The following is a 24,795-nucleotide window of genomic DNA, read 5'->3' on the forward strand; positions in this document are numbered from 1 at the left end:
TCCTGGGCTGCATGAACGGTACGGTGAAGGTCTTCAGCACGGAGAAGGGGAAATTCACAGAGTTCCGGGACTGCGCAGGAGGAGAGGGTCCTTTCCGGGGCCTGGCCGTTTATGGCAGGTGAGAATGGGCGAGGCGAAGAGATGGGGGGCATAAAACGGGGGTTGTAGGATTGGGTTGGCATTGGGGATTAAACCTCGGGGCACGGGACCCCCCCCCCCGTGGATCGGGGCAAGGATTGGACATCGGGAGGATATCCGACCTCGAGATTTGGTTCCGGGGATCGAGGGAGTCGAGGGTTATGGGGAGCGGGCGGGATAGTGGGGTCGTGGCTCGGATCCGATCGGCCGTGATCTCATTGAGCAGGCTCGGGGGGCCGCGTGGCCCATTCCTGCCCCCGAGTATGTGAGGGTTGTGAGGTGGGATGAGCTGTCGCCGGGAGCGGAGGCAGGCGCGAGAGCTCCATGCAGGAGTGGTCCGGAGCCGCTTGGACCTGTCGAGGGTTTGGTGCGGGATAGAAGGAGCGGGACTGCGGGTCTGTCCAACTCCTGATGGCGGGGGGGGTCAAATCCGGTCCTCGCTCAGACGCCTCCTCCAGTGATTGCCTGCCCATTCACTGCGGTATCCCGGGGGTTACTGCTGCACTAACGCTCCCAACACGTCTTCCCCCACAGCTCCCTCATCACCTGCGTGGAGTCCGGGCTGCTCAAGGTGTGGAAAGAAGGGTCGTCGGATCACGTAAGGACAATCCCGTCTGTACTGGGGCGGGGGGTGACCCTGGAGTGAGGATGTATGAACCCGGGGGGGGGTGTATGACCCTGGGGGGGTGACCCTGGGTGAGGATGTATGACGGCGGGGGGGGGTGACCCCGGAGTGAGGGTGTATGACCCGGGGGGGGTGACCCTGGGTGAGGATGTGTGACCCCGGAAGGGGGTGACCCCGGGGTGCAGGTGTATGCCCCCGGGAGGGTGTGTGACCCCGGGGGGGCGGGGGGTCTGTGATCCCGGGGTGAGGGTGTATGACCCCGGGGCGGGGGGGTTGACCCCGGGGTGAGGGTGTATGACCCCGGGGGGGGGGGGGTGTATGACCCCGGGGGGGGGGGGTGACCCCGGAGTGAGGGTGTATGACCCGGGGGGGGTGGGGGGGTGAGGATGTGTGACTCCGGAAGGGAGTGACCCCGGGGTGCAGGTGTATGACCCCGGGAGGCGGGGACGTGACCCTGGAGTGAGGGAGGATGTGTGACCCCGGGGGGGGGGGGTAAGTTGACCCCGGGGTGAGGGTGTATGACCCCGGGGGGGGCGGGGGTGTGACCCTGGAGTGAGGGAGGATGTGTGACCCCGGGGGCTGGGTGTGTGACCCCGGGGGGGGGGGGGGGGGTGCCGGGTAAGTTGACCCCGGGGTGAGGGTGTATGACCGGGGGGGGGGGGGGGGTTGTATGACCCCGGGAGGAGGGTCCGGGCCAGGGTCTCTGCACGGTGAGCTAACGCCGAGTGCCCCTCTCCCCACAGGCGGAGGTGAAGGTGGGTGGCGGGGTGTGTCGAATGCGTCAGGATCCCGGTCGGCCGGAGCGGGTGGGGACCGGGGGCAAGGAGAACGAGCTGAAGGTGTGGGACCTGCAGCGGCCCCAGGAGCCCGTCTTCACCGCCAAGAACGTAAGTGTGGCGCCACATTCCCTCGTCCCCCGTGCCCCCCTGGGGGTCGGGCCGGATACCTGCTCCCAGGCCCACTCCCCAATCGGCGCAGTTCGGACATAGCGCCCTCTTTACCTCCCCTCCCCTCCTCCTCAGGGTCCCTCTGGGGCTCACACACTCATCGCACATCAGCCAAGGATCCGCCCTTTTACCTGACTCCAACAAATAAGCGAGGCAGTGGAAAGAGCAATTCCGACCGATGGTACTGGGATCGTCTATCAAGAGAGACACGTGATTCCCATCCATACACTTGCAATTCAATCTCTCTGCCTCTCGCGCTCGCTCGCTCTGCCTCGCTCGCTCGCTCTGCCTCTGGCGCTCACTCGCTCTGCCTCTGGCGCTCGCTCGCTCTGCCTCTGGCGCTCGCTCGCTCTCTCCCTCTCCCTTCCGTCTTTTTTCTCTGCGTCCATCATGCTCTTTATTAGAGAAATAGTGAGAGAGAGAGACTATCTCTCCATCTCTCCTATATCTGTCTCTCTCTCTTGTGCTTTTGATGTGAGGCGAATGTCCCCACCGTACTTTGAGCACAATCCTGTGCCTCTTGGTATCAGACTGATCTGACTGATGAGCTTTGTGTTGACGAATGGTCTTCCATTAAGCCGACATCAGGTCATTTACCTCCTAGCCCCTCTGATTGTCGTATCTGTTCATTATCTCGCACTCTCCCCTTTTTCCCAGCCTTAATAAAATACCTACAATCATGAAATGATACAGCACAGAAAGGGGCCATTCGGCCCATCGTGCCTGTGCCGGCTCTGTGAAAGACAAAAAAAGACTTGCATTTCTATAGCGCCTTTCACGACCACGGGACAGCTCAAAGCATTTACAGCCAATGAAGTACTTTTGGAGTGTGGTCACTGTTGTAATGTGGGAAACTCGGCAGCCAATTTGTGCACAGCAAGCTCCCACAAACAGCAGTGTCATAACGACCCAGATCATCTGTTCTTTTGTTATGTTGATCGAGGGATAAATATTGGCCTGAGGACACCGGGGATAACTCCCCTGCTCTTCCAAATATTGGCCGTGGGATCTTTTACACCACCCTGAGAGGGCAGACGGGGCCTCTGTTTAATGTCTCATTCGAAAGACTGCCCCTCCGACAGTGCGGCGCTCCCTCAGCACTGCCCCTCCGACAGTGCGGCGCTCCCTCAGCACAGCCCCTCCGACAGTGCGGGGCTCCCTCAGCACAGCCCCTCCGACAGTGCGGGGCTCCCTCAGTACTGCCTCTCCGACAGTGCGGGGCTCCCTCAGCACAGCCCCTCCGACAGTGCGGGGCTCCCTCAGCACTGCCTCTCCGACAGTGCGGCGCTCCCTCAGCACAGCCTAGATTTATGTACTCAAGTCCCTGGAGTGGGACTTGAACCCACAACCTTTTGACTCAAGGCGAGTGTGCTGCCCACTGAGCCAGGACTAACGCAAAGAGCGATCCAATCAGTCCCACTACCCCCTGCCCTTTCCCCACAGCCCTGCTATTTTTTCCCCTTCAAGTATTTATCCAAGTCGCTATTGAATCTGCTCCCACCGCCCTTTCAGGCAGCGCGTTCCAGATCACAACAACTCGCTGCGTAAAATATCTCCTCTTCTCCCCCCCCCCCCCCCCCCCCCGGTGCTTTTGCTGATCCCCATCTTTCAGTCTCCGGCTACCCTGATACAAAGGCCTTTGACGCTGTCAACCGCGAGGGTCTATGGAGCGTCATCCTCCATTTCGGGTGCCCCCAAAAGTTTGTCACCATCCTCCGCCTGCTCCACGATGACATGCAGGCCGTGATCCTTACCGACGGATCCACCACAGACCCAATCCGCGTCCGGACCGGGGTCAAACAGTGCTGCGTCATCGCCCCAACCCTCTTCTCAATCTTCCTCGCCACCATGCTCCACCTCACAGTCCACAAGCTCCCCGCTGGAGTGGAACTAAACTACAGAACCAGTGGGAACCTGTTTAACCTTCGCCACCTCCAGGCCAGGTCCAAGACCACCCCAACCTCTGTCGTTGAGCTACAGTATGCGGACGACGCCTGCGTCTGCGCACATTCAGAGGCTGAACTCCAGGATATCGTCGACGTATTCACTGTGTCGAGGAAATATTTAGCTTAAATTAACTCGGGCGGAGACTTTCAGAGTTGCACTTCGAGAGAATTTTATTTTATTTTCTAACAAGATATCTCGGAGAGTCCGCTCAGTCCGCACTGAGGCAAAACTCTCCTGTACAAGCAAATTGTCCCTATCTTTATACAGAAATAGAATACAGAAATAGAAAAGGAATCTTATTCATTAGTTCCGTGAGTACAAAGGTCGTCTCGGGAGGCACACACTCTATCTGTCCTTGCATAGTTTCTCCCTGTTCACAGTCTGACAAGCAGAATATCAGGAGACTCCCTTTTAATACCAGATAGTCATTTAATTACATTTCTAAGTTTCAAGGCTAAAAAGTGTGGGTGTTGTTCTAGTCCTATTATTTCTTCAAATATAGCAAAAACAGAATTTAACCCTTCCCTTTACCATAAGCCATAGATTCATAGATTCTTTCTTCCACAATTCCCTCCTTGTTGATCTTTTTTTTAATTTTCAGATCAACACAATTTCCTATATTCTCTTCTTGCTCAAAAGGGGGTTCATACCCTTCAGGATAGGGTCGCATTTTGAGATATTCGTCTTCATCAACCTTTTGCTCTAAGCGACTTAACCTTCCTTTCTAACTCGGCTCTTAATAGCTGTCTGATCATTTCTTTAAACAGGCAATGGGTGTACTTGTTTACTCCCTGTTCCTGCATTAGGTTCTCTATTTCCTTCTCTATCCTTTCATTCTGTTCCCAGGTCATTTCGTTTATGATGTAACCTGATGTTTGTAATTGCTGTAATCCTTCATCCCAGGCATTTCTGATCTTTATATCTTTCCCTACCAGTCCTCCGACGGCCTGGATTTTATTTTGTAGGGTCTCGCTATCCATGGAGTTCAATGCTCCTATTCCTGCTCCCACTCCACCTAACACAGTCTCTAATACATCCCGTTTCTTTCTTTGGGGTCTTTCTTTTTCAAAAGATACCTTAACACTGGTTGTGTGGCAACCATCTTCTTTCTTTGGGGGATATTTAATTCGTATTGTTAGATTTAATACTCCTGGGGATCTTACCACTGGGATGCAAGTGGTCAGTATCCTTTTTAGATGTCCCGGGTCTCGGTCTTCTGGGTGGCCGGATTCTTTTACTGACCATTTTACCACAAATGGGTCTCCTCCATTCACCGGGGTGTTAGTTATGCACAACATCCGCTGCCCTTCTACCATACTTGTAAATGAATAACGGAGGAAGTCTTTTCTCTCGTCCGGCCCTCCTATGTACCCCCATCTCTTGTTTTTCCCTGTGCTCCGGGTATACTTCATCCACACATCGGCCTGGTATTCTATGAACAACTGATACCCTTTCCCCAATATAAACTGGAATTCCCCTCTTTCTTCCTTCATTCCACATGCCTCACATCGTGCCGTAAAATTCCCTACTTTACAACTTTGGCCTACTGGGCATATAAAATTGCCTTGCTGCCTTGCACTATTACTTCTTTCCCATACCATATTTCCCTTCCATACTCTTCCTTCTTTTAGGACTTCTTCCTCCTGCCGGGAGTTCCCTGTCGCTAAAATGATCAGTATACCTAACGTCCATTTATAATTTTTCCAAGAGTCCCTTCCCATCTTCCCTTTCTTGTTTGTTTCTATACCACTCTTGAATTAAGTCGTTACAATAACAACACGTCCACACGATAGTAACAGTGACCCAAATAATAAAGGCCCAAACTGGCACACAAATGAGCTCTGACATCCGTTCCTGAACTTTTGGGCAGTACTTTCAAGTCCAAATATTTATTTTAATACAAGAGCAGGTACAGTTCTTCAGCGAGAAGATGGCCTTTTTCTTAGTCAGGCAATCGCAGTACGTCCTGGTTCGATGCCTTTTCTTTTGGCTGTATTTCGTCGGGCAAATAATATTTCCAGCAGGTTGCATGCACCCAGTTCGGGTGCTTTTCCAACTTCAGCGCGGTTCGTGTTGTGAGAATTATCTGATATGGTCCTTTCCACCTAGGAGAAAAGGATTCTTTGTTTAATGTTTTTACCAACACTTGGTCTCCAGGCCTGAAAGGTGCATATTTCCTTCCGACGGGGGCACCTGTGTCTGCTTTATTTGTTCATGCAGACTCCTTGCTATTTCACACATGGCCTGAGCATACTTTAGTGATTTTTCATCATTCCAAATTAATGCTATTTTTTCAGCTGCCAGTGGTGGTTTTACGCCAGTAGGCATTCGCTTCTCGGCCTTTTGGCTAAGATCTGCATAACTAACCTGACCAGCCACCATGACCTCCGGGTGGTTTCTCCCTGGTCAGGAAGGTATATGCTTACATTTTTGTAAACAGGAGGTGGGTGGGATGGCTTGACCCATCCACCTCCACGGAGGTGTGTGGGGGACCTGACCCATCCACCTCCATGGCACGAACCTGGTATTGCAGTACTTCCAGGAACGGTGCAGTGGCTCTAGGCCTTTTGGCTAAGAGCATTGGCGCAGAGTGATCCTTGACTGGTGCAGGGTGACCTCTGGCGTTTGTGACTTGACAAAGAATTGGAAACGATTGGCTACGAATTTATAAAAAAAAAAAAGTAGGCATTGGTCTTCCCAACAAGGCTTCATGTGGTGTCAAACCAGTGTTTCGGTTTTTCTGGTTTCTCATTGTATACAATACCAATGGTAAGGCATCTGGCCACTTTAGTCCAGTCTCCTGACATACCTTGGTAAGGGTAGATTTTATTATCCCATTTACTCTTTCTACCATTCCCAGGACTGTGGCTGATACGGTATATGTAACTTCCACTGGAAACCTAACGCTTCTGCAAGATTTTGCACTATTTTTCCGGTGAAGTGTGTTCTCCTGTCACTGTTGATTCCCATAGGTATCCCATATCTTGGTACTTTTTCTTTAAATAGAATTTTTACTACTATTCAGGCATCGTCTCTCCTAGTGGCGTACGCTTCTACCCACCTTGTGAACATGTCTATTATGATTAATAGGTACTTAAGACCTGATACTGGGGGCATGTGGACACAATCAATTTGCAAATTTTCAAAGGGCATACTTGGCTGGGGTAGATGATCATATTCAGCAGGTGTTTTACCTCTGTTATTTTGTTGACAAATTTGGCATGTTCCAGCAACTTTCTCAATTACTACTGTTATTCCTGGTGCATACCACTGTGCATTAATAGCATGTATCATCCCTCCTTTGCCCATGTGAGCCTGACTGTGTGCTAGGCGAGACAGGGGCAAAAATAGAGATCTAGGGCAAACAGTTCGCCCATCAGGGTGACACCAGAAGACACCTGGTTTTCCCAAGTTCTTCTTTCTTGCATGGTAACTTGTTGTTGGGCTGTTTTAAGTTGTTGGATGTCAAGTACCTGTGGAGGGGAAACTGAGACTGCTTGAAGGCAGTCTGCCTGTGCCGAAGCGGCCTGTTTGGCTGCTGCGTCAGCCCTCCTATTTCCTACTGATACTTCATCCTCACCGTTGGGTGAGCTGCACATTTGATAACGGCTACCTTACTTGGCAACTGAATGGCATCTAATAGATTAAGCACCAGTTGAGAGTGCTTAATATGCTTTCCACCAGAGGTGATAAAGCCTCCGTTTTTCCACAGTTGTCCAAAATCATGGACTACACCGAATGCATATCTGGAATCAGTATAGATATTAGCAGTTTGATCTTTAGCTATTATACAAGCTCTAGTGAGGGCAAACAATTCAGCAGCCTGAGCCGAGGTTCCAGGAGGCAGGGCAAATGCTTCAACAGTTTCGTGGGGGTTTACAATAGCATAGCCTGCCAAAAGCAAATCATCCGACGGCCCATGTGATGATCCATTCGTATAGAGAATAAGATCAGGATTGTCCATGGGCTCTGTGAGCAAATCTGGTCTTGGTAAGGTGGCTATTTCCACTGTTAACAGACAATCATGCTGGTCTGGATCCTCTACTTCTTTAGTAGGAAGAAAGGTGGCTGGGTTCACTACCGGTGCGCGTCGAAAGGTATAGTTAGGGTGTGACAGCAGTAATACTTCATAACCTGTTCTTATAGACGCTGTAAAGTGTTGTGTGGCAGCTGAATTCAAAAGTAATAACACAGCATGGGCTGTAATGACAGTACATGGATAGTCCAAAACAATGGATACCGACTTCTCCACCATGACCGCAGTAGCAGCTACAGCACGTAGACATGCTGGCATTCCCCTTACTACTGGAGGCAGCAAAACCGAATAATAAACAACTGGTCTATTTCCCCCACCATGTTCTTGGGTTAGTACTGCGGTTGCAAATCCTTCTTTCTCATTCTCATACATCTGAAAAGGTTTACCATAATTCGGAAGTCCCAACGCCGGAGCATTAGTAATGGCTTTCTTTAACTGTTTAAATGCCTCCTCTCTCTAGGTGCTGTAACAGTTTCAGGGAATCTTGCATGCACCTGTATCCGTGGCTAGAAGCCACAAGCAAATTGTCCGCATACTGCAACAACACAGACTGGACTGATAATGAACAGTCTTCGAGGTCTCTTTTTACTGCTGCTGCATATACTGCGGGGCTTTCGGTGTATCCTTGGGGCAACCTGGTCCATGTGTACTGCTGCTGCTTGTGGGTGAAAGCAAACAGATACTGACTTTCTTGATTTAATGGGATGGAGAAAAAAGCTGAACACAGGTCTATCACAGTAAAGACAGTTGCTGTTGGTGGTATAGCAGATATAATGTTGGTGTCCGGTACCACGGGGGTGATAGGGACTACTATCTTATTAATAGCTCTCAGATCTTGCACAAATCTCCATTCATTCGGCCTATTAACCTTTGGTATGGGCAGTATCGGAGTGTTACACGGGCTCTGTGTCTTTTCTAAAACTCCTTGTTCCAACAATGCAGAAATGACTGGCTTTATCCCATCTTCTGCCTCTGGAGGCAGTCTGTACTGCCTAATGCTTGGTAACACGGCGTTCTTTATCAATTGTACCCGATGGGGTACTGCAGAATGTACTTGCCCAACATGATTCTTATGTTTTGCCCAAAGTTCCGAAGATACTTGATTCAATGCCATTGGCAGCTTAGGGCTTGGTTGTCCAGGGGGCTGCTGTTTTTCAAAAGTGGAGGCATGATTTTTACCTTTCCACCAGAGAATCCCCCTGTTGTGGGTGATGAAGTCTATCTGAACATTTTGCAATTTTATTACTGCCCAAGGTTTGATAGCCTTGTTGCTGTTTTTCTTTTTCTATTCCTACAATCATCGGACCCATATCTTTAGGTTTCGCTGGCGGTTTTACAGCCAATGTCAGATGGGGTGTCGAGTTCGCTTCTCTATACCGCTGTTGCTGTAAGGGTGTCAAATCCATGGCTACCTCCAATCCTTCTGGTCCAAAATAAATGCGGGGCGTAGCCTCTACTATTTCTTCTCTATTTAAAAAGGATTGTACCAAACACTGGTAAGTTTCAGCTTTTTGGCGAGTGTACCAGGCTGTACAGTGAAGCTGAACTGCCTCAAAGCTTGTCAAAATTATATCCATCAATTCTTCAGTATTAGAGTCAAATTTAGCTTTTAAGTGTTGTATAACTTCATGTATCAAGGGGGAATAGAAGTTGCCATTCAATTGCCAACAATAGAGGGCAGCCTTTTCTTTGTTATCCTCCATTTTCTCTTCTTTAATCCCATTAAAGAACTGATGGATTTTATTTTTCCATCTGCCTGCAAAATCTATCATTGATTCTTCTGCTTTCTGCAAGCAGCGGGTGACTTCCCCTATATCCCCATGCTTTTTAGCCCCTTTCAGAATTGCGTTCTTTCCTCGGTGTTTCAGCCAATGGGTTAATGACTCATTGCCGGCATCCAGCAAGTCATCATTAACTCTCCAGTCTCCATTTTCCCCTGTTGGGATGGGGAACATATCTTTTACCCCCTGCCAGGAAGCTCCATAGGCCGCTTGCGATAATAATTTAACATCTCCCGGAAGCGGATTGTAAATTGTACACGTTTGCTCAAGCCAGTTGTGAAATGCTATTGGTTTCTTTACCGGATTTGGGGCGGCCGAGATCATATCTCTGGCTTCTCCAGGGGACCCAGGTTTCAGAACTGCCGTAGTTCCTATCATTACCCTAGAATTTTGGTGGATGGTAGAGTCGGCTGCTTCTTTTGCCGTTTTGTTGCCTTGTTTGGTGAGGACCTCTCCTCCCTGTGTCCTGGTTTGCTACCCCTCCCTCTATTGCTTCGGCTTCCCCTGATCCTGATGCTCCCGGATCTCCTCTACCGGCTCCTCCATTAGGTGGCTGGTCCGGAGGGGCTGCTAGTTCCCTCGGAACTTGATTTCCTGCCAACTATCTTGTTTTGGGGGTTCTACACGGGGATAGAGTCCTACTGTTGGTGCTGAGGGGATAGGAAGGCCCGGAGGACTATCTAAGATAACTTAAAACTTCCTCCATATGGCCAATCCCCATCAGACCAACCGTACAAATCGCTGCTAAACGTTACCGTGTATCTGTCATCTCCTGTTTCCTTAATTACAGTGTCCGCCGGCGAGCCGGGCGGCACAATGGGATCTCCTACCTTCTCTCGTTGCTTTACTACCTTACGGATTCTTTTCTCGGACTTAGGATGTACTTTCATTCTTTCAGTCGAGAGGTCGTCTTTCTTTCCTTTTCTAGGAGCTGGGCGCGAGCGTCCTGCTCGACTAGAGCCGTTTCCCATTCTTCCGGGTGCAACGTCTCGCGATCTTTTCTGAAATGAGAGTTAGGACAATCCTACAAAATACACAATAATTTACAAAGCGCTCACCGGTGTTCTCTCTTCCGCTCAGCTCGGGGTCTCCTTTTGCCTTTTTGTTATTTTAGCTTCTTTGCGGTAGCTACCTTAAATTATGCCTCGCCCCCTCCAGGGGATCTCGGCGGCTCGTCCCCCTTTCAGCTAGGACGGCCTAGGCACCTTCCTCCTTTCAACTAGGAAGGTCCTTAAAATTCCTCTTTTCTCTTTAAAAGTTAAATTTAGTTCTTTTGGATCTCGTTTTTTAGAGATCCTGCCTGACTACGCCAGAATCTGTCGAGGAAATATTTGGCTTAAATTAACTCGGGCGGAGACTTTCAGAGTTGCACTTCGAGAGAATTTTATTTTATTTTCTAACAAGATATCTCGGAGAGTCCGCTCAGTCCGCACTGAGGCAAAACTCTCCTGTACAAGCAAATTGTCCTTATCTTTATACAGAAATAGAATACAGAAATAGAAAAGGAATCTTATTCATTAGTTCCGTGAGTACAAAGGTCGTCTCGGGAGGTACACACTCTATCTGTCCTTGCATAGTTTCTCCCTGTTCACAGTCTGATGAGCAGTATATCAGGGGACTCCCTTTTAATACCGGATAGTCATTTAATTACATTTCTAAGTTTCAAGGCTAAAAAGTATGGGTGTTGTTCTAGTCCTATTATTTCTTCAAATATAGCAAAAACAGAATTTAACCCTTCCCTTTACCATAAGCCATAGATTCATAGATTCTTTCTTCCACACACTGAGGCATGTGAAAACATGGGCCTTGCGCTTAACATCCGTAAGACAAAGGTCCTCCACCAGCCTGTCACCGCCGCACAGCACTGCCCTCCAATCATCAAGATCCACGGCACGGCCCTGGACAATGGACCATTTCCCATATCGCGGGAGCCTCTTATCAACAAAGGCAGACATTGATGAGGAGATTCAGCATCACTTCCAGTGCGCCAGTGCAGCCTTCGGCCGTCTGAGGAAAAGAGTGTTTGAAGACCAGGCCCTCAAATCTACCACCAAGCTCATGGTCTACAGGGCTGTAGTAATACCCGCCCTCCTGTATGGGTCTGAGACATGGACGATGTACAGTAGACACCTCAAGTCGCTGGAGATATATCACCAACGATGTCTCTGCAAGATCCTACAAATCCCCTGGGAGGACAGACGTACCAACGTTAGCGTCCTCGACCAGGCCAACATCCCCAGCATTGAAGCACTGACCACACTCGATCAGCTCCGCTGGGCGGGCCACATTGTTCACATGCCAGACACGAGACTCCCAAAGCAAGCGCTCTCCTCGGAGCTCCTTCACAGCAAACGAGCCAAAGGTGGGCAGCGGAAACGTTACAAGGACACCCTCAAAGCCACCCTGATAAAGTGCAACACCCCACCGACACCTGGGAGCCCCTGGCCAAAGACCACCCTGGGTGGAGAAAGTGTGACAAGGTCAGGCGCAGGCAGCGGAAGGAGCATGCGGAAAACCTGTCCCACCCTCCCCTTCCCCTTCCCCTGAAGAATGTCTGCCCCACCTGTGACAGGGACTGTGGTTCTCGTATTGGACTGCTCAGCCACCGAAGGACTCACTTTAGGAGTGGAAGCAAGTCTTCCTCGATTCCAAGGGACTGCCTATGATGATGACCCTGATAGACACAGACCTCGAGTGCTATAACTTGTCTTTTCTGCTGAACCGACCTGTTTGTGTGTGTGCCACATTTGTAATGTCATCGACGGCTCAATCTGACTGGTGCGTGGGGAAGGGAGGGGGGTGCGTGTACCGCCTTGCTGAGGTCAGCCCCTCCCCATTGCGACCTTCGGCCTTTGACCACTTTGCTTCCTGTTTCTCATAGGTCCGCAACGATTGGCTGGATCTGCGGGTCCCGGTTTGGATGCGAGACATGCAGTTCATCCCCTCTACGGATAAAATTGTCACCTGCACTGCACATGGTCAGGTACGTGTCGCGCTGACCTCTGAACTCCCATCAGCCTCGGTTCGCCGGGGGTTGGCCATGTGGCTTGGTACTATGGCTCATGCCCACCTGTACCCACCAGCACTGTACCCCAGGGTTATACAGTGACAGACCTGTACCCACCAATACTGTACCCCAGGGTTATACAGTGACAGACCTGTACCCACCAGTACTGTACCCCAGGGTTATACAGTGACAGACCTGTACCCACCAGTACTGTATGCCAGTGTTATACAGTGACAGACCTGTACCCACCAGTACTGTACGCCAGTGTTATACAGTGACAGACCTGTACCCACCAGTACTGTACCCCAGTGTTATACAGTGACAGACCTGTACCCACCAGTACTGTATGCCAGTGTGTGTAAACACAAACAATGTTCCTCTGCCCACAGGTGCGTGTCTACGACCCCAGCAGTCCGCAACGCCGGCCTGTCTTGGAAATGACCTACGAAGAATACCCGTTAACTGCCCTTTCCCTGACTGCTGATGGCAAGTGAGTTACTCTGTATCTAACCCCCTGTACCTGCCCCAGGAATGTTTGATGGGACAGTGTAGAGGGAGCTTTACTCTGTATCTAACCTGTGCTGTACCTGCCCTGGGAGTGTTTGATGGGACAGTGTAGAGGGAGCTTTACTCTGTATCTAACCCGTGCTGTACCTGCCCTGGGAGTGTTTGATGGGACAGTGTAGAGGGAGCTTTACTCTGTATCTAACCCCCTGTACCTGCCCTGGGAGTGCTTGATGGGACATTGATTAGTGCCTCAATTAGAACGTGTTTGATTCCCAGTGACAAGAGTCCCACAACTTGTTAAGCAGGCTCGATGGGCCAAATGGCCTAAATCCTCCTATTTTTATGTGATAATGACCAGATAAGCTGAGGGAGCGCCGCAGTGTCGGAGGGTCAGCACTGAGGGAGCGCCGCACTGTCGGAGGGACAGTGCTGAGGGAGCGCCGCACTATCGGAGGGGCAGTACTGAGGGAGCAGCGTACTGTCCGAGGTTCTGTCTTTCGGATGAGACATTAAGCCAAGGTCCTGTCTGCGCTCTCGGGTAGATGCAAAATATCCTATAGCACTATTGGAAGAAGAGCAGGGGAGTTCTCCCCCAGTGTCCTGGAGCCAATATTTATCCCTCAATCAACATCACTGAAACAGATGATCTGGGTCAGTATCACATTGCTGTGTGTGGGAGCTTGCTGTGTGCAAATTGGCTGCCGCGTTTCCCACATTACAACAGTGACTCCACTCCAAAAGTACTTCGTTGGCTGTAAAGTGTTTGGGGACTTTGAGGCCGTGAAAGGCGCTAGAGAAATGCAAGTCTTCAATGTTATTTGTTAAAAGTCTACAGTCTCTCTCTCAGCTCTCCGCTGCCGAGCCGGAGGCTGCATGGACCTGATGTCACTCACTCTGTTGCCTCTGTTCCTCCTGTAGTTCGGTTGTCGTGGGTAACACACACGGACAGATGGCCGTTCTGGACCTCCGGAAAGGTGAGGGCTGATTCCCGTTTCCCCAGGGCCTCTCGCACCGTCCCCAGTGTATCTGAACAGGCATTGCCTGATCGGAGCGACCGACTCTCTCTTTTCCACCCTCACCCCCACCCCAAGTCAAGATAATGAGGGGGCTCGACAAGGTGGATGCAGAGAGGATGTTTCCCCCTCGTGGGAGAATCTAGAACTAGGGGGCATAGTCTCAGAATAAAGGGCCGCCCATTTAATACTGTGATGAGGAGGAATTTCTTCTCGGAGGGTTGTAAATCTGTGGAATTCTCTGCCCCAGAGAGCTGTGGAGGCTGGGTCATTGAATATATTTAAGCTGGAGATAGACAGATTTTTGAGCGATAAGGGAGTCGAGGGTTATGGGGAGCGGGCGGGGAAGTGGAGCTGAGTCCATGATCAGATCAGCCATGATCTCATTGAATGGCGGAGCAGGCTCGAGGGGCCCAATGGCCTGATCCTGCTCCTATTTCTTGTGTACCCCTGTTACCCCTGTGCTCTCTGTCTACCCCTTGTCGCTACACTCTGGCTAGCGATGCCAGGACGAGGCGGGCTAGGGAAGTCCCTTCTGAGGTGACGCAGTATGGTTCTGTCGAGTGACGCCGCGAACGGCCAATCGTAGGCACAGCAGGAAGCCAATTAGCCCCTCGAGCCTTTCCCCCCGTTCAGTCAGGTTGTGACTGACTTGCGTCTTAACTGCATCCACCCGCCTTGGTTCCGTAAGCCTGAATACGCAGGCCTAACAATTTATCATCCTCAGTTTTGACATTTTTCAAGTGAGCCCCTTAGCCTCGACAGCTTAACTAAAAGCCGTCAATATCAGACAATCACTAATAAACCCAATGGGGAATTGAGGAGAAACCTCTTTACCCAGAGAGTGGTGAGAATGTGGAACTCGCTGCCACAGGGAGGGGTTGAGGCGAATAGTATCGATGTATTTAAGGGGAGGCTGGACAAACATATGAGGGAGAAGGAAATAGAGGGTTATGCTGATAGAGTTAGATGAGGAAAGACTGGAGGAGGCTCGAGTGGAGCATAAACGCCGGCACGGACTGGTTGGGCCCAATGGCCTGTTTCTGGGCCCTATATCCTATTGGCGGGGTGGGAGAACGGTGTGAGAAGAGTTGCAGATTCCCAGCACCCTTGCACAATTAAAGCTTGTGGGGCCCTGGGCTTTATTAATAGAGGCCTAGAGCACAAAGCAAGGAAGTTATGCTGAACCTGTATAAAACACTGGTTCGGCCCCCGCTGGAGTATTGCGTCCAGTTTCGGAAGTGAAGCGATTTGCCAGAATGGGTCCAGGGAGGAAGGACTTTGGTTATGTGGAGAAGCTGGGGTTGTTCTCCTTACAGCAGAGAAGGCTGTGAGAAGATTTGACCGATTTAGATAAATAAAGATAAGCTGTTTCCATTGGCTAAAGGGTCGGTAACCAGAGGGACATCATTTAAGGCGATTGGCAAAAGAACCAGATCACAGGCAGTCCCACGGAATCGAGGAAGACTTGCTTCCACTCTTAACATGAGCCCTTAGGTGACTGAACAGTCCAATACGAGAGCCACAGTCCCTGTCACAGGTGGGACAGACAGTGGTTGAGGGAAGGGGTGGGTGGGACTGGTTTGCCGCACGCTCCTTCCGCTGCCTGCGCTTGGTTTCTGCACGCTCTCGGCGACGAGACTCGAGGTGCTCAGCGCCCTCCCGGATGCACTTCCTCCACTTAGGGCGGATTGGTCTTTGGCCAGGGACTCCCAGATGTCGGTGGGGATGTTGCACTTTATCAGGGAGGCTTTGAGGGTGGTCCCTTGTAACGTTTCCTCTGCCCACCTTTGGCTCGCTTGCCGTGGAGGAGTTCCGAGTAGAGCGCTTGCTTTGGGAGTCTCGTGTCTGGAGCATGTGAACAATGTGGCCCTGTCCAGCGGAGCTGGTCGAGTGTGGTCAGTGCTTCACCAGAAGCGACACGGGGGAAAACGTTTTTGCGCTGCGAGTGGTTATGATCTGGAACACGATGCCTGATAGGGCAGAGGAGGGACATTCAATAATAACTTTCAAAGGGGGATTGGATAAATACTTTTTAAGGAGAGAAAATTGCAAAGATATGGGGAAAGAGCGGGGAGAGTGGGACTGACTGGGTCGATCTTCAAAAGAGCCGGTCCCCAACTCGATGGGCCGAATGGTCTCCTGTGCTGTACTGTTCTCTGAATTAGATCACCCCTGAATCGTCTATACCCAGCCCAGGCTGTGCAACCTGTCTTCACACTGTCGCCCTTTTAGCCCCCGGGTATCATTCTGGGGAATCCGCACTGCTCCCCCCACCCCCCACCACGGCCGATATATCCTTCCTGGGGGGCGTTGGGAGAGCCCATCGAACCACTGCCTCATGAGGTACACCCCTCCCCTTTCCCTTTGATGGTACACTCCACCTCATTGTTGCCGCGGTGTGTGTCGGTGTAGCAATAGCTGGGGCTCTTGAGCAGTGGGATAGAAAATAGGAGCCGTAGGCCATTCGGCCCTTCGAGCCTGCACCGCCTTTCAATATGATCATGGCTGATCCTCTATCCCAACACCATATTCCCGCCTTCTCCCCATAACCCTTGATGCCTTTTGTTTCTAGAAATTTATCTGTCACCCTCTTAAATATATTCAGTGACTTGGCCTCCACAGCCCTCTGTGGTAGAGAATTCCACAGGTTCACCATCCTCTGAGTGAAAACATTTCTCCTCATCTCGGTCCTACGTTTCCTAACCCGTACCCTGAGACTGTGACCCTTTTGTTCTAGACTTCCCAGCCCGGGGAAACATCCTCCCCACATCCAGTCTGTCCAACCCCGTCAGAATTTTATACGTTTCAATGAGATCCCCTCTCATTCTTCTAAACTCCAGTGAATACAGGCCTCGTCGACCCAATCTCGGTGGTGTGGGGGATTTTTGCCACTCATTCAGCCCTTTATTCCTGATTCAGCTCTGGTCCTGGCAGGGTTGGGGGTGGGAGATGGCACTACCCCCGGAGAGAGGGGAGCATTGTGCCTTGCGCTGCGTGCCGGTGTCTCCTGGGACACTCTGGGTATTCTGTGTCGAGTGTCTCACCTCCTGACTCCCCAAAGTCTTTCCACCATCTACAAGGCACAAGTCAGGAGTGTGATGGAACACTCTCCACTTGCCTGGATGAGTGCAGCTCCAACAACACTTGAGAAGCTCGACACCATCCAGGACAAAGCAGCTCGCTTGATGGGCACGCTACCCACCACCTTCAACACTCACTCCCTCCACCACCGGCGCCCCCTGGCTGCAGTGTGTACCATCTACAAGATGCACTGCAGCAACTCGCCAAGGCTTCTTCGGCAGCACCTCCCAAACCCGCGACCTCTACCACCTAGCAGGACCAGGGCAGCAGGTGCATGGGAACACCACCACCTCCACGGTCCCCTCCCGACTTGGAAATATATCGGCCTTTCCTTCATCGTCGCTGGGTCACAATCCTGGAACTCCCTCCCTAACAGCACTGTGGGAGCACCTTCACCACACGGACTGCAGCGGTTCAAGGCGGCGGCTCACCACCACCTTCTCAAGGGGCCATTAGGGATGGGCAAAAAAGAACCAGGATGGAGATGAAAATGTTTTTACGCAGCGAGTTGTTGTGATCGGGAACGCGTTGGGAGCAGATTCAATAGTGACTTTCAAACGGGATCAATACTTGAAAAGGAAACATTAGCCGGGCTGTGGGGAAAGAGCAGGGGGGCGGTGGGACTAAATGGATCGCTCTGTCACAGAGCCGGCACAGGCTCGATGGGCCCAATGGCCTCCTGCTGTACTGAGAGATTCCATGAAATCTCCTCTTGACCATCTCGGTGGGCAGTGGATAGAGGTGACATTCTCCACGGACTGAAAGGACCTGCGATTGCCCGTGCTATGGGTTTGTGAGTCTGGGCGGGGGTATTGTGACGGGGGTGGGCGATCTCCCCGGGGACAGCTGCTGAAGAGCGGGGTGGCCAGGCGCTCGGCCAGACAGTGAGTGGTGGATGTGAAGCAATGGTGGGGGGGCCGCTGGTTTGGGGGGGGGGGGGGGTGGGGGTGCGGCTGTGTGTTGGTTGCTGACGTGCGCTGTGTCGCTGGTTCTCCGCAGGGAGGCTGCAGAAGTGTCTGAAGGGCCAGGCCGGGAGTCTCCGCAGCATCCAGTGTCACGCCAGCCTGCCCCTGGTGGCGTCCTGTGGCCTCGATCGCTTCCTGCGTATCCACAACACGGCCGACAAGAGGCTGCAGCACAAGGTGAGGCTCCCTCTCCCCTGTCCCTCCAGCCTCTCTCCCCGCCTGCACCCTCCCCCAGCCTCCTTCTCCCCTTCCTCCCCATCTCTCTCCCTCCTCCTACCTCCCTGCGCCCCCTCCTCCCTGCGCCCCTCCCCCATCGCTCTCCCTCCCCCCACCCCGGGCTCAGGTTTCACCGGGAGAGCCCCCTCTTGGGTGAGTTTCTGCTGAGCGGCTCGTCCCCAGTGAGGGAAAGGGCAGGGGAAGGTGAGGAGAGGGTGGGGGAGCAGTGGGTTTTGGGGACGGGGAGGACACCAGGAGCGGTTGATGCACCCCGCTGGCGATCACCGACTCGCTCGCCGTGATCCAGACGGAGATTGGTGCCGTGCGGTCTGGTTGGCTCACGCCCCTCCTTCACACTGTGTCTGCTTCCATTTCAAGGTTTACCTGAAGTCCCGCCTCAACTGCCTCCTGTTCACCAGTCGGGAAAACTGGGAGGTGAGTGATTGACCGTTGGGGGGGGGGGGGACCGGTGTTTGGGATGTGACCATCGACGCACCTCCGAGTCGTGGGTTCGAGCCCCAATCCAGGCCAACACGCCCGCTGCAATACTGAGCGAGTGCCACACTGTCAGAGGGGCAGGACTGAGGGAGCGCCGCACTGTCGGAGGGGCAATACTGAGGGAGCGCTGCACTGTCGGAGGGGCTATGCTGAGGGAGCGCTGCACTGTCGGAGGGGCTATGCTGAGGGAGCGCCGCACTGTCGGAGGGGCAGTACTGAGGGAGTGCTGCACTGTCGGAGGGGGCATTACTGAGCGAGTGCTGCACTGTCGGAGGGGGCAGTACTGAGCGAGTGCTGCACTGTCGGAGGGGCAGTACTGAGCGAGTGCTGCACTGTCGGAGGGGCAATACTGAGGGAGCGCTGCACTGTCGGAGGGGCAATGCTGAGGGAGCGCCGCACTGTCGGAGGGGCAGTACTGAGGGAGTGCTGCACTGTCGGAGGGGGCATTACTGAGCGAGTGCTGCACTGTCGGAGGGGGCAGTACTGAGCGAGTGCTGCACTGTCGGAGGGGCAGTACTGAGCGAGTGCTGCACTGTCGGAGGGGCAGTACTGAGGGAGCGGCGCACTGTCGGAGGGGCAGTACTGAGGGAGTGCTGACAGTTCCATCTGAAAGACGGTACCTCCAATAGTGCTCCATGGATTATGGGGTTCAAATCTCTGGAGAGGTCTCGAACCCACGACCTTACATGTCAGGCAAAAGTGAGACACTCGATCCACTTGGGAGTGAATCCAGAACCAAGAAGGGCAAAATAAAACACAAGCCACATTGTGCGGGATGCTGGAAATCTGAAATTAAAACAAAAAGTGCTGGAAATACTCAGCGGTTCAGGCAGAATCTGGGGGGAGGAACAGACTTACCGATTCAGGTCGATACGGTGGTGACAAACAGATCAGATGAAGAATTTGGGAGGAATGTCTGTATTGGGAGAGGGGTGAGGATGTGGAACACACTGCCACAGGCAGATTGCATTGGTGCAGTTAAGGGGAGGCTAGATGTGTCGACATGGTCAGAGAGGGAGAGAGGGACCTGTGCGGCAAGGTGGGAAGTGGGAATGAGAGTGGGAGGAGGCTCGTGTGGACTATAAATGCCAGCATAGCGCAGTTGGGCCCAGTGGCCTGTTTCTGTGCTGTAAATCACACAGCAAGGGTCCCAGCTCATCCCTGGAATGAACCATTTAGCATCTAGTGCATGGCCTTGATCTCATACACCTCACGGCCTCGTCTCTCTCTTTCCCCCCAAAACCCGCCCCCCCCCACACACAACAGAATAAGAACATAAGAAATAGGAGCAGGAGTCGGCCATTCGGCCCCTCGAGCCTGCTCCGCCATTCAATAAGATCATGGCTGATCTGATCATGGACTCAGCTCCACTTCCCCGCCCGCTCCCCATAACCCTTCACTCCCTTATCGCTCAAAAATCTGTCTCTCTCCACCTTAAATATATTCAATGACCCAGCCTCCACAGCTCTCTGGGGTAGAGAATTCCACAGATTTACAACCCTCTGAGAGAAGAAATTTCTCCTCATCTCAGTTTTAAATGGGCAGCCCCTTATTCTGAGACTATGCCCCTAGTTCTAGATTCCCCCACGAGGGGAAACATCCTCTCTGCATCTACCCTGTCAAGCCCCCTCAGTACCTTACACGTTTCAATAAGATCACCTAATTCTTCTAAACTCCAATGAGTACAGGCCCAACCTGCTCAACCTTTCTTCATAAGACAACCCCCTCATCTCAGGAATCAACCGAGTGAACCTTCTCTGAACAGCCTCCAATGCAAGGTATATCCTTCCTTAAATACCGAGACTAGAACTGTATGCCGTACTCTAGGTGTGGCCTCACCAATACCCTGTACAGTTGGAGCAGGACTTCTCTGCTTTTATACTCTATCCCCCTTGCAATAAAGGACAACTTTCCATTTGCCTCCCTCATCACTTGCTGTACCTGCATACTAACTTTTTGTGTTTCATGCACAAGGACCCTCAGGTCCCGCTGTACTGCAGCACTTTGCGATCTCGCCCGTTAAATAATAACTTACTTTTTTATTCTTCCTAGCAAAGTGGATAACCTCACTGTATTTTATAGTCTCTTGAGCACTCTTAGTTCAGTTTAACTCTTTACATATTCATTCGATCTCAATCAGCCATGTGCAGATAAAATGCCGTTCCTCTCCCAGCCTGTTCTCTCAATACAGATCCAGGGCGCTGTACATTCTATCGTTGGTCACAGTCTCCCACATGGAGTTGGGGTACAGACCAGCCATGATCTCATTTGAATGGTGGAACAGTCTAGAGGGGCTGAATGGCCTCCTCCCATTCCTGTGCAAGTCTGACCATACTTGCCATTGAGGGAGTGCAGCGAAGGTTCACCAGACTGATTCCCGGGATGGCAGGACTGTCATATGAGGAGAGACTGGATCGACTGGGCCTGTATTCACTGGAGTTTAGAAGAATGAGAGGGGATCTCATAGAAACGTATAAAATTCTGACGGGGTTGGACAGACTGGATGCGGGGAGGATGTTTCTCCGGGCTGGGAAGTCTAGAACAAGGGGTCACAGTCTCAGGATACGGGGTAGGAAATTATGGACCGAGATGAGGAGAAATGTTTTCACTCAGAGGGTGGTGAACCTGTGGAATTCTCTACCACAGAGGGCTGTGGAGGCCAAGTCACTGAATATAGAGGGAGATAGATAGATTGCTTGACACAAAAGGCATCAAGGGGTATAGGGACAAGGCCGGAATATGGTGTTGAGATAGAGGATCAGCCATGATCATAGTGAATGGTGGTGCAGGCTCGAATGGCCTATTTTCTATGTTTCTATGGTTACTTCGGCATTGAATACTTGACGTGAAACCTTTTCCCTTTTTAACAGGAGGAGGATGTAGAACTCGCCACCGAGGGGGGCGTGAAAGAGGAGGAAGATGAAATCTGGGCCTCGATGGCCATGGTCACCGACGGGACGCGTTCAAAGCGGGAACGGGACCCGCGGGAAACTCCTGACAGCCAGAAGAGGCTGAAGAAAACGATTAAAGATTCTTCAGTTTAACCAGAAGAAACTGTGTCATTCGGTAATCACTGTGTCAATGGATTTATTATCTCACCGGCCCTGTGTGTGTCTCTGCTTCTCTCAGGCCGCGCGAGGCGCCCATAACCTTCCAGCTCCCTCGCACCTTGCCCAAGGCTGGATAAAGCAAGCCCTTCAAATCCAGTGGGGCTCCTTGGTTTATTTTCTCTTCCTCCTTCTGGCTTCCTCCACTTTCCGATGTCCTCCCCTTTCCCCCCTCTCTCCCTCTCTCTCTCTCTCTCTCTCGCTCGGCCTCTCCGCAGATGTGCCCAGACAGTGGGTGCAGGCGGCTGTTCAACTGCATGGGGATTCAGAGCCAAATCCACCCTCGTCCGCCGGCATTCGAGGGTGAGTTGGCTCACTGTTTCAGCTGCAAACTTTGAGACTACAGCGTGTGTTCACATCAGCCTTGACAGACTATCCTCGCCTGTGTGTGTGTGCGCGCCTGTGTTTTGGAGCGGAGGGGTCGAGGACCATCTTGCGCTCAAGGTGATTCCCAAGATGCCAAGCAGTGGTGGATAGGATCCAAGCTATACTGCGGTGGGAGAAAGCGCTCCGCCGCGCGTGTCGACACTCGTCGCATTGGGCGAGTGAGCCCATTGGCCGGCTGGCTAGCGGGGTTTGCCAGATTTAATGGTGGATCTTCCAGTCCCTCCTGATCCCGGCACTGAGTGAGGCTGGCGAGAGTCCTGGAGCACGGCAACCCAGCCTGGCACAACGGGTACCCTCCCATCTGCTGCTCCCTGCCCTCCTGCAAGGGGTGGGTGAAGGTTGGAGCAGCGGAGGAGGGAATAAATCGCACCAGCGAGGAGCCCTCTGCCCGAGAACTCTCCAACAACCGTTGCTTCATGCGGGCTGGTGCGAAACGGGGCAGACGTCACGCAAGGAACTGAGTAACGGAGAACCCGCCTTGTTTCCCAGTGCACCCAGGAACCGTTCATTCACAATCCCAGCTCCTCCTCTCGCTCTCTCTCTCTCCATTTCTTTCTCTCCTCTCCCCATCTAACACACTCCCTGATCACCAGCAACGCTCCCTCCGTCCCTCTCTTCATCCCTCCGTCCCTCTCTTCATCCCTCCGTCCCTCTCTTCATCCCTCCGTCCCTCTCTTCATCCCTCCGTCCCTCTCTTCATCCCTCCGTCCCTCTCTTCATCCCTCCGTCCCTCTCTTCATCCCTCCGTCCCTCTCTTCATCCCTCCGTCCCTCTCTTCATCCCTCCGTCCCTCTCTTCATCCCTCCGTCCCTCTCTTCATCCCTCCGTCCCTCTCTTCATCCCTCCGTCCCTCTCTTCATCCCTCCGTCCCTCTCTTCATCCCTCCGTCCCTCTCTTCATCCCTCCGTCCCTCTCTTCATCCCTCCGTCCCTCTCTTCATCCCTCCGTCCCTCTCTTCATCCCTCCGTCCCTCTCTTCATCCCTCCGTCCCTCTCTTCATCCCTCCGTCCCTCTCTTCATCCCTCCGTCCCTCTCTTCATCCCTCCGTCCCTCTCTTCATCCCTCTGTCCGTCCCTCTCTCCGTCTGTCCGTCCCTCTCTCCGTCCGTCCCTCTCTCCATCCTTCCGTCCGTCTCTCTCTCTCTCCCCCTCCCCCTCCTTTTCTCCATCCCTATTTCTGTCTCTCGCTCGCTCCCCTCCTGCCCCTTCACAGTCCTCCTTGTTCTTTGGAACCGGATGAGGCCATTCAGCCCCTCGAGCCTGTTGCATTAGGAACAGGAGGAGGCCATTCAGCCCCTCGAGCCTGTTACACAGGAACAGGAGACGACCATTCAGCCCCTCGAGCCTGTTACACAGGAACAGGAGACGACCATTCAGCCCCTCGAGCCTGTTACACAGGAACAAGAGGAGGCCATTCAGCCCATCGAGCCTGTTACACAGGAACAGGGGGAGACCATTCAGCCTCGAGCCTGTTCCACCATTCAGGGAGATCATGATGTATCCTAACTCTATCCACCTGTCGTGGCTCCATGTCTCTTAATACGCTAGGCTACCAAATTTAAAATTATTAAATGAGCTAGCACCTACCAGCCTTTGTGTGAAGATGTTTTTTTTTAATCGTTCCCGGGATGTGGGCGTCGCTGGCAAGGCCGGCATTTATTGCCCCTTGAGAAGGTGGTGGTGAGCCGCCTTCTTGAACCACTGCAGTCCGTGTGGTGAAGGTGCTCCCACCGTGCTGTTAGGGAGGACGATGAAGGAACGGCCGATATATTTCCAAGTCGGGATAGTGTGTGACTCGGAGGGGAATGTGGAGGTGGTGATGTTCCCATGCGCCTGCTGCCCTTGTCCTTCTCGGTGGTAGAGGTCGTGGGTTTGGGAGGTGCTGCCGAAGAAGTTTTGGCGAGTTGCTGCACTGCATCTTGTAGATGGTGCACACTGCAGCCACGGTGCGCCGGTGGTGGAGGGAGGGAGTGAGTGTTGAAGATGGTGGGTAGCGTGTCGATCAAGCGGCTGCTTTGTCCTGGATGGTGTCGAGCTTCTCAAGTGTTGTTGGAGCTGCACTCATCCAACTGCACTACCCAGAGGAACTCCTGCAGCGATGTCCTGGGGCTGGAATGATTGACTGCCAACAACCGCTACCATCTTCCTTTGTGCTGGGTATGACTCCAGCCAGTGGAGGGTTTTCCCCTGATTCCCGTTGACTTCAGTTTTACTCGGGCTCCTTGATGCCACACTCGATCAAATGCTACCTTGATGTCAAGGGCAGTCACACTCACCTCACCGCTGGAATTCAGCTCTTTTGTCCATGTTTGGACCAAGGCTGTAATGAAGTGCAGAGGTGAATGGTCTTGGCAGAACCTAAACTGAGCTTACATAAACTAGGCTTATATTCGCCGGAATATAGAAGGCTAAGGGGTGATTAGATGGAGGTTTTCAGGATTTTGGAAGGAATTGATAATGGTAGATAGAAGCTTTACCCACTGGTGTGGGAGTCGAGGACAATCTTCAAATCGGAGCGAGGCCATTCAGGACTGCACA

The 24,795-nt window shown here is 52.3% G+C and overlaps 1 protein-coding gene across 1 annotated transcript; it reads left to right on the plus strand.

Moving 5' to 3' along the window:
• wdr74 (WD repeat domain 74) lies at positions 1–23,843 on the plus strand. Its single transcript, XM_070868283.1, has 9 exons — positions 1–118; positions 673–736; positions 1,507–1,650; positions 12,356–12,457; positions 12,871–12,971; positions 13,907–13,962; positions 18,085–18,227; positions 18,645–18,701; positions 21,635–23,843. Exons 1-9 carry the CDS (start codon positions 12–14, stop codon positions 21,806–21,808), a joined length of 948 nt encoding a protein of 315 aa, XP_070724384.1. The 5' UTR covers positions 1–11; the 3' UTR covers positions 21,809–23,843.
• The last annotated feature ends 952 nt before the right edge of the window (positions 23,844–24,795 follow it).

Source organism: Pristiophorus japonicus, chromosome 27, assembly GCF_044704955.1.
Source record: "Pristiophorus japonicus isolate sPriJap1 chromosome 27, sPriJap1.hap1, whole genome shotgun sequence".
Lineage (NCBI taxonomy): Eukaryota > Metazoa > Chordata > Chondrichthyes > Pristiophoridae > Pristiophorus > Pristiophorus japonicus.

What these genes read in the sequence shown, in the direction of transcription:
- wdr74 (XM_070868283.1), top strand. Translation starts at nt 12, where the DNA reads ATGAACGGTACGGTGAAGGTCTTCAGCACGGAGAAGGGGAAATTCACA. An exon ending in GGCCTGGCCGTTTATGGCAG is followed by an intron (nt 119 to 672) that starts GTGAGAATGGGC and finishes CTTCCCCCACAG; the next exon opens with CTCCCTCATCACCTGCGTGG. An exon ending in TCCCTGACTGCTGATGGCAA is followed by an intron (nt 12,972 to 13,906) that starts GTGAGTTACTCT and finishes TTCCTCCTGTAG; the next exon opens with TTCGGTTGTCGTGGGTAACA.